Consider the following 9,782-nt stretch of genomic DNA (forward strand, 5'->3'; position numbering starts at 1 on the left):
AAGAGTAGAGAGTAACGTAAAGGTAAGGGACGGGGGGGGGGGCAGCACGGTGCACAAGGCATCCCGCGTTCACACGGTCCGAGGAAGGGCCGCACCCAAGGATATATGATGTAAACAACCTACCCTAATGCAAGCATTAGTGGCTTCTTCCATGGCTTGAACATGTGACCTATAGGTCACACGGCAACAACTTTACCGTTGCTCCAAGGCTCCCCTTCGATGAAGAAACTATACGAGAAGTTAACAAATTAAGATTTGTATCTAAAAGACCTAGACTTATGTTTATAGCATGTGCAGAATTAGAACTTGCATACCTTGAAATTAAACAATATTCGAAAGAGATGAATATCATACCAAATAATCAAACAAAGAGATGAATACCATACCAAGTTTTCAAAAACTTCATTGTTGAGAAACTGCATTACACCGGTGTTCATAAGATCCCTCAAAGGAGCTTAATGACTTTATTATGGATTCATAGACCTTAATCCCCTCCAAGTAAACAGTATCCTTGAGGAACTGCCAGGACAACAAATGATTGGCATCAGAGAAACAAGTGTTTATTGACTTGTCATAAATAGAAGCAGCGACAAACCTCATTGTGGTCATGCAGTAATATGGGGGTGTTCTTCATAGGGGAGAAACCAAAGGTGGGAATTCCCAGTCGTCTCATGAATCGAGCATCAGTTGTCGACGCTAATATTTCAGGCTTGGAGAGCTTTCCCCCAGCTCTAGTAACAGCTTCATTAAAAACAGACCACCAAGGGTTGGAGTCGGAAGTGAGTGTCATCAAAGGACATCCCATGTTGTCCCTCAGGAATCCTTTCTCGGTTATCTGCCATATTACAAGAAGCCTGAGAATCAGAAAACCAAAAGTTTTCCATCTTGTCCTTCTTTTGTGTTTAGTATACAAATAAAATATCACCCAAATGCAAACTTCTTAAAAACTGGTGAGTAACGCATAAGAATGGGAATGGGAAAAAAACACAAGCTTCATCTACCAAACCACGATCCCAACTATTACTTACATTGGAAATGATGTCTCTACTCAAAATTAACGGATATACTATCTATTTAGAGTTGTCCCACAAGCAAACGTTTCTTTTAAATAAACACAGCTGTCCCGCGGAATGACTATAGATGATTCATGTTGAGGCATAGTTGATTGATTGATAAATAGAGTTGTCCCAATTGTGACAACTTCCTAAAAGAAAAAGTTTTTCATTACACGATCCGGCACTTTTTGATATCATACGATCAGAAAGGTATAATGGCGCCCAATTTAAAGAGAGCAATCTTGGAACAGCTTCAGAAATACAAGAATCAGACAATTGGAGCTAAAGATTTAATCTTAAACTCTTAGTTATCTCTGGATTTCCAGCCAGATTAATCCTGCTTTGGTGATTTCCAACCAAACCTTTCTTCTCTGATCCTTCCTCTTCCCAAAACCCTCTCTCTTCTTAACATGTCTCCCACAGCAGCAACACTTTTACTTGTCATCTTTAAGTCCAGATTGGCAAAATGTAATTGATCATATAGTAGCAGCTGTGACGACGTGGAGTGTCATCAATTTAAAACTAGTGTGAAATCCATTTTAGATGGAAAAGAATGCCTTCTTCTCAGCTGGGGAAAAGTCATAAGAAATCATTGGGGAAAAAAGAGAATGTCAATCCACGTGGTTTGAATGGATGCAAAGAAGGAATTCTTTGTTCGTAGAATTAGAGTTGAAAGTAACAGATTTTTGTGGATCTGCGAAAGTATTGATGAAAGCATCTGAAGAACCAGAGAGATCTCCTTTGGAAATACAGCAAATGGGAACAACTATATGAATGTTATATATCCAAAACTACAATGGATGTGGAGGATTCAGTAGAAACACTATATTAGAAAGGAGGACAAGATTGATCATAATCAAGGCCCGGAGCAGACCATTGCCAACAAATTGATGAAATTCAAGAAGGAATTTCTTCTTCAATATAACCTTCCCCTATTATCACTTCAGAATCTTGTTCATTGTCGGATTCATGTCGATTCAGATTGATATTTGGGTATTGTATTACCTCTTTCTTTTTCTCCATCTTATCAGTCCAGAAATTATCCAGAAATGGCCACACTGAAAAGATGGTAGAAAACAAGTTCAGCAGTGCAAAAACATTCAACAGGCAGAACCCCTTTGTAGACGTGAACAAGCAGTCTCTAAAATCAAGAAAAGACTTTCTAGCAAAGTGTGGGCAATTTGGTGAACTGGTGGCAGAAGGAACAAGACAACGTAGTAGAACAATGGATACAATCAAATAGGAACATCTACGGGACAAGCGTTTCTTGCTTCTGTTCAAGTTCCCGTTGGAAGCAATTGAAGGACCTCGAGCTTCACTTGAACTAGTGGTCTACAACCACCACTTGCCACACTTAGCTCCCGTTTGGGGATAGATTTTTTTTACTTTTATTCAAAGAAAATTTTGAAAACATTGCCTGTTCATGGAATTTGATCAGTTTTTGTCAAAAAAAGTTATAAAATTTCCAAAACTGGTTTGGGTCATTTTTTGGGCGAAATTTTTTCTTCCACTCAAAAAACTTCATCCTTTTTATATGTAAAGTGCATGTCCAAACACAACTTCAACTTCCAAATACTATTTTCCAACACAACTTCACAAAAAAAAAAAAAAAAATCAAGTTTCAACCAAATCTATGTCCAAAGGCTTACTTAGTATCTAGTCCATCACTCCATCTCATATTGTGCCAACACAACCCATTATGTTCCCAGCGCATACATCATTTTCCAACTTATTCATATATTGGACCATGCCAAGAAGTCACTGGGAGTATGCTCTACAGATTTACTGAGACAGTGGCCTCAAGTTGTGATCCCTCTGACCAGACATAGTGGATTCCTTTTTGTTCATTTGCCAGCTCTGCACTTTGTCTCTTCTGCTGCTTTTCCACTTAATTCTTCTCAGATTCAATCTTCTGAATTGCTTGCTTGACTCTTTGCCGTTGTCTAATCTTCTCTAAGTTAGGTAGTCGCTATTAGTTGGTTCAGCTTCTCTTACCCCTTGTTGACAACCCGCTGGTCTTTGACAACATTAGCCTTAGGCTTGATCATCTTCCTCAGCTTCTCTTGAATCTTATGACAAAGATACAGAGACTTGAGATTCCTTTGTAGATGTTGATATCCAATAAGCACTTCTTCTAGTTTAGAGTCAATCTTGCATAGATGGAGACTTTGGAGGACAGGAACCTTTTTGCTTTTCTTGTTTGGATGGAAGTTCTTGTCAGCAGTGATGTTCTTTTAAATGATAGAGTTTCTTCGTGAAGCATGGTTCGTTCCTGTCCGCCTGGTTCCACTGATTCTTTTAAGGTGGTGTTCTGCACTTGCGACCCCTTCGGAGATATCACCTATCGGTCTCTTCTGTGAAGCTGGCACACGAGCACATCTTGCTGAGAATTGGGAGCAGTATTGGTAATGGCTACCATATTATCAAATACTGGCAAGAAAGTGTCAACATCAGTCACCATATGTTAAATAGAATGAACATGCATCATCATTGATTGCTTTCCAGCTAGCATCGCGAAAGACGACGCAGTTGTTGCTAATATGAGTTGTCACTTGCAATACTGCCTGTTCTCCAATTCTTCAATTGATGGACGTTTGTATGCTTCTGGAAGTCTGATCTGCTTATCCTTAAGAAAATAGTCAAACATCAAGTTAGCTTTAGAAGTATCAATCATGTAGCTTTCTTTGTTCTCAATCTTCACCAACTCCTTAGCTTTTGACAATTTGAGAGCAAAACAAGAATATGGTTTTTCTCATATGTTTCGACAGCATGAACCAAAGCAGACTACTTCTCCTCATAATCAGTAGGCTTGGCCAGTCCACTTAATTTATGATGGACACGAGATAAGGACCTTTTCCTCTGCTAGCTCTTTGTTGCTTCTCGCCAAGAATGAACTGCTACACCTTTGTAGCTTTGGTGACCAGCTAAGTAAGAGCCACGAGATTCCGGGAATTGTATGTTGCATCTAATGCGCATCTTCTGATATCTCTCCAGGAAATCAACAACAGATTCATCAACATACTGTAATAACCAGTCATGGAACGTTCTCTCCATGTCAGCCCAGCTTTGAGCTGAATTGGCAGGCAACGAAAAGTACTAGGCAAAGATGGTTTTTGTCCACAACAAGGGAAAGAGCATATTATGCCCTTCTTTACGTGCAAAACCCCCCCCCCCCCCCCCCCCCCGCATTCTGCAATAAATGCCGATGCGATCTTCGGTAGATTTGTTATCTTCTCAGGAAAAAAAATGACAAATAAGTTTGAAACCTCTTGGAAGAGGCACATCCGTCAATCCAGCCGGAACAGGTATAGAAATTTGTCTACTGGCTTCAAGTTAATTCCAAAATGTATCGTCATTTTGGCCGGTGCACTTAGAATGTAGAGTTGTAAAATTGCTGGCTCATCTGCTCAGATGCAGGATTTGGCATAAAGGTTGCCGAAGGCTGGATTGGTCATGGTTATGCATTTGCTTGCCAGGCCAGCGTGGGTAGAAATATGGCTGATTTGGAACAACCCGTGTCTGCTTTCCTAAGTGATTTTCTGATATAGGCAAGTCCCAAATACGGATGATGTTTGACACGTTATTAAAGATCTGCTGATGAAGGAAACCTCCGACTTATGGATCTGAAAGAAAAGGGGTTGTAGGTAAGGCAAAATTACCTGTTGAATTAGTAAGCTTCTTAGCCAAGTTGACTTGACTGAACTGAAGATTAGATTGTGACACTGGGTAACTGTTTCCATATAAAAAGTATAGTCAGTAGGAGCTGACAATGCTTAATTTGCCATCTAAGCCGCGAAACTTGATGGAATCAATCGCCCTCCCCGACATTCATGTTCCCCTGCTAAGGAGTCATCCTGAACCGAGGCCTTGGTAGGTCTAAACCGATTGGTAATTAAAGTTGGTCATAGATTGATCATTGATCTTCTTGTTGTCTTGCCACCATAAGCATTTAGGCTCGAGAAAAGTGGACCTCAATTTGCACTACCGGTTTCTACTTTACCAATAGGTTGGGGGAACTAGTGAATCATGTCGTTAATATATGTTAAGAATATCGATCTTCGACTTAAAGCTAGCTTATAAGTTGAGGATTACCCAAGATCATATAAGGAGATTCATTTTTTAATTCCCAACAAATGTTGGACTCAACACACCTTGCGCGCGCCCAGTACTGGACATCTGGAACGTGAAAAACATAAGATGGGGGCCCAACATCCGGTTAACAATGAATTGGGATAAACCTGGCTCCGATACCATTTTAAGAAAATGGACCTTCAGCCTAACTCAACTTTAAAAGTTAGCTCATGAGATGGAGATTGCCTAAGACCATATAAAGAGACCCATTTTTTAATTCCCACCTGATGTAGGACTCAACAATATCCATGTCGATTTCTCTTGTATGAATGATGTGTTTATTATCATAGGAGGTGAACTAAAGAGTCCTTCATTTGGAACCATGATAGGTTGATGTCGGTTGGAGGAGCTTATGCCAGTGTAGTTGTACCTTGCAATTTATCATATGTTTGAGTGGGAGAACCATGAGTTACAGTCCTTATTCCCTGGATGTTGCACTATGCTGATTCTTGCCCCATTATAGTTCATGCACAAGTGAAATCAAGTCCTAAAAGAGTAAGCTTTGAAAACTATAGAAAAAAGAGCATACCAAAGAATAGTGTTGGCTTAAATTGCTCGGTCTCTTCACTTTTGGTGCCGCACCTGTGTTAACACGTCATGGGTGTGGGTGTGGGATGTGGGATCCGTAACGGATCTGGTCAATCGATTTTCGGTACTTTGACCAAAATCGATGGAGAAGTTTGCAACAGATACAATGATTTCCGAAATCAAAACAAAAGCTAGAGTGAAATTGAAAGAGATGGTGTATAAAGAAATTTATATCTCAGTCATTCTCCTTTTATCTTCTCAGAATACATTATAAGGTTTCCACATAATGTCTCGTAAGTAGGACATATTTTTATAACTCTATTTTTAGACATTTGAATTATTTTTAGCCGGATTCCCCCACCTGTATCTGTAACTGGATTCGTACCCCGAATCTTAAATTTTAGATCATGAAGGATACGACCTCTAGATCTGCACCCGTATTGGATACCCGCACCAGAGTCCGAGCAATTTAGGGCTTAAAAAATAAATGGATTTCTCGAGCTAGATGAACAATGGAAGCCGAATTTGCCAAGCAATGATCCCCAAAATCGAAGTCAAATGAGTAAGATTGAGGAGGGAACGTTGCCATTTGTCAATCATATAAAAGAGGAACTTCGCTAAGATTAATCTAAGAAGACATCTACCTTATCAACCCAAAAAGAAAAGGAAAGATCTACTGACATTGTAAGAGAGCTGGTAAGAAAAGCTGTAAAAAAAAAAAGAGAGAAGATTAAAGGAATTTGAAGGAAATGAATATAAGTTTATTAATTGATGTAATGATTGTGATGATTTCCATCCATGCATAGAATGATCCTACTTATACGTACAAGGCCGAGCATAACTTCCTAATCGTGCATTTTATTTTTATTTCTAAAATCTAGGCACGATTTTGATGATGCAAGCGTGGTTTACTGCTCATTCGGTTGTTCTCATTGCATGTGCACTAACCTTATTGTCCCACGTTCAATCAGCGTAGCGTCGTTTAGTATTCTACGGGAAAATAGTTACTTAACTGAGTCATTACATGATAAACCTTGTACAACTTGATTGACAAATTAACTCCTTCGATTATTTCGAGAAGTGGAAGCTTGATTCTTCAGGTTTTAAGCTGATGGATATGTCATATAATCAGTTGTACTCCTTGGATTTGGTCAACTTTTTGTAGACATCCAGCTTGCTCCACTTATAATATTCCATTTTATTCAGAATGTTGAAATTGGCCTTCTTTAGTCTCATAAAATCCTCTAAAGGACATTGTAATTATTACGCTCCTAAACCAAGGCATTGAAGCTATTCCTTTTCTAAGAGAAATGGCATCCAAAATACAATTCCCATCACTTTTGGGAACACAGCAGCATCAAATTACCTAAATCCTTGAGAAGTGAGAACCACTAGCTCAATTCCGTGAGCTATAGTCCGTTGATTCATGAAAGTACTTCCTTTGATTCACTGCACAAGATAGTCTTGTGATATCTCTCGCTCTCATTGCCTAATTTTCCCTCTTTTTTGGAGTTCACTAATGAGTTTTGTCTCTTTAATTAAGGCAACAACAGAAACCTACTTGCTGATATTACCAACTTAATTTAAACTGCTATTCAAATATTTCAGTATACTATTGATATACCTCAAAATTTTCCGAACAGTTCTGGGAAGATAATAAAGAGCACTATCATTTTTAATCTAAAGCCGAAAGATATGCTAAGGTCTGCAAACTAACAACGATAAGCACAAAGAAAAAGCAACTATTCACCTCATATGTCATGTTCCTCCAAGCTGGTGCCCATTGCTCTTCAATTATCTTCCTCATAAGTTGTGGATCAGCCGTTGGTGGCATCCTAATATCAAATCCTGCCTCAGCTTCAGAGGGTTGCATGTTCATTACAAATCCCTGTGCAAGCAAATCAGAAGGCCTCCATAAATCATAAATCCTAATTAAAGAACAAAAATATAAGCAGAACCATAAACAACTAGGAAATATAAGCCCAGTAAACCATAAGCCAATGTTGCCTAATACATAGAAAGCTGTTAACGGAACAGGAACGAGTTCATAAATCGTTACTTAAACTTAAAAGTTATTCTCGATTGGTAGGTTTCTCTAGATCATACTTCAATATACTTTAAGAACCTCAAATTCTTTTAAGCTAAACAGAACTTGAAAGACTAATCACCAAGAAACTATTATTGGCATCACATATAATTGAATTGGAAAGAGAAACAATAATAATTCGGATGACTACATTTAGCATTCCGAATTACTACAGTATCATTTCCCAAATGACAGTAGGCTTTAAGATATGGGCTCGCCAAAACACATTAACTTTGGCCCAAACTGTGTAATAAGAAATGCACTAAATATGTACAAATATTAATTCAGAACACAGCACTTGAGATTGCTGTCCTAGAACCAGAACCTATAAAATTCAAATCTTAGATCCGCCCCTTATGGACCCCCTTCAACTGGAGCTCGAAAAACTACACAACTCAAAAGAGCAAACTCAACCGAAAATTCAAAAACTCACAGTTGGGGAAGGAATTCCAGCCTTGAGAAACACTGGATTCACAGAAATGACTTCAGAATTAGCAGCCAATCCAGCCTTGACTATATCAAACTTAGACTCCCTAAACTTAGTAATAACCTCAATACTTTTCATCAAATTCTCCATAGCAGTATTATCATACAATCTAGAGCCATGTCCAGGTGTTCCAACAGCCTTAATCACCATATGCCAAGGTGTCCTATCAGCATAAAACACCCTAAACTCATCATTAGTTGAAGCCTGTCCCTCATCCATCACAAACCCAACATTTAACTCTTTAAACTCTTTAGTCTCCACAAACTTCCCCATCCCATCAAACCCACCCACCTCCTCCTCGGGCACGTATAAAATATGAACATTTCTTAAAGGTTTAAAGTCAGGATCTTTGCTCTGTATCGTTTTGATTGCCTCCAAATACTGCATGCCAATACACTTATCGTCCTGGGCCCCACGTGCAAAGATTCTTCCATCGGAAGTTTTGTGAGCTGAAAAGGGTGGGTGGGTCCACTTTTCGGGCTCGGCGGGGACGGAGTCGAGATGGGAGTTGAAAAGAATGGAGGGGAGTGAAGGGGTGGAGGTACCGGGCCAGGTTAATAATAGGAGGGGTATGGTGGGGGTTAGGTGGAGGACTTTGGAGTGGAGGTTTGGGATAGAGTTGGCGAAGTTGATGAGGTAAGTGATGGGAGAAGTGTAGTTTGGATTAGGGTGGGCAGTGTTGATTCTGAGGTAATTTTGGAAACGGGAAATGGGTGTGTCTGATTCGGCGGCAGAGATAGTGGAGAGTGCGAGGAAGAACAAGAGGAGTGGGACACGTTGGAGGGGATTGAACATGGTGAATGGCTGAATGCGAAGAGCTTTGAGTGTTGAGTGTTGTGTTGAGGGGATCTAGATTTTGAGACTTTTGAATACTTGTATCGTTTGGCTTGAATACGGCATGTTGGGATTAGTTATGGTGGAATTATTTTTTATACATTGTTTGGTATGTTATATTAAATATGACGATTAAGAAGAATGTATAAGTTATACCGGTGCTAATTACCCACCCTCTATAAGTTATAAGTTGTCTCGGTGTTAATTTTAATCCTGGGATAACTTATACCTGGTTTGCTAACCAAACGAAGTATTAATGTGGTAGTATTAAATTTTTATACTAGCATTTTACCTTCTTATAGCTCATACCAAACGACCCCTTAATTTTTAAACAAAAGTGTTAAGATTGTTGTTAAAAAGATGCTTTTATTTTGGATATTATCACTTTTAGTCCGTACCAAAAACTATTTACATTCCGTAATCGAAAAAATTTATAAAATTTGTATAATTTTTTTTTGTGTATATATATATATATACAACAAAATATACAAAAAAATCTATATTTTTCGGCTTATTTTTATAGCGGCTATACCGTGTCATGACCCAAAATCTAACCTTGATCGTGATGGCGCCTATCATATTACAAGGCAAGCCTATTCCCAAAATTACTACTAATCTGATTATAAGAATTTAATAAAATATTTTCAATAATTTAATTCCT

General features: G+C 38.8%; 1 protein-coding gene across 2 annotated transcripts in view; it reads right to left on the minus strand.

The window, feature by feature from the left end:
* Positions 1-9,163, minus strand: part of LOC109207749 (aminoacylase-1) — a 28,570-nt gene extending 19,407 nt beyond the window's left edge. For both annotated transcript variants that reach the window (XM_019370733.1, XM_019370732.1), the window contains exons 1-4: positions 8,234-9,163; positions 7,465-7,602; positions 596-835; positions 387-519 (exon numbers count right to left, since the gene is read on the minus strand). In XM_019370733.1, the coding sequence (XP_019226278.1) occupies positions 403-519; positions 596-835; positions 7,465-7,602; positions 8,234-9,082 (1,344 nt within the window). In that variant the 5' untranslated portion in view covers positions 9,083-9,163 and the 3' untranslated portion in view covers positions 387-402. The remainder of the gene's footprint in view (positions 1-386; positions 520-595; positions 836-7,464; positions 7,603-8,233) is intronic.
* Positions 9,164-9,782: the final 619 nt, after the last annotated feature.

This window comes from Nicotiana attenuata, unplaced genomic scaffold, assembly GCF_001879085.1.
Source record: "Nicotiana attenuata strain UT unplaced genomic scaffold, NIATTr2, whole genome shotgun sequence".
Classification (NCBI taxonomy): Eukaryota; Viridiplantae; Streptophyta; class Magnoliopsida; order Solanales; family Solanaceae; genus Nicotiana; species Nicotiana attenuata.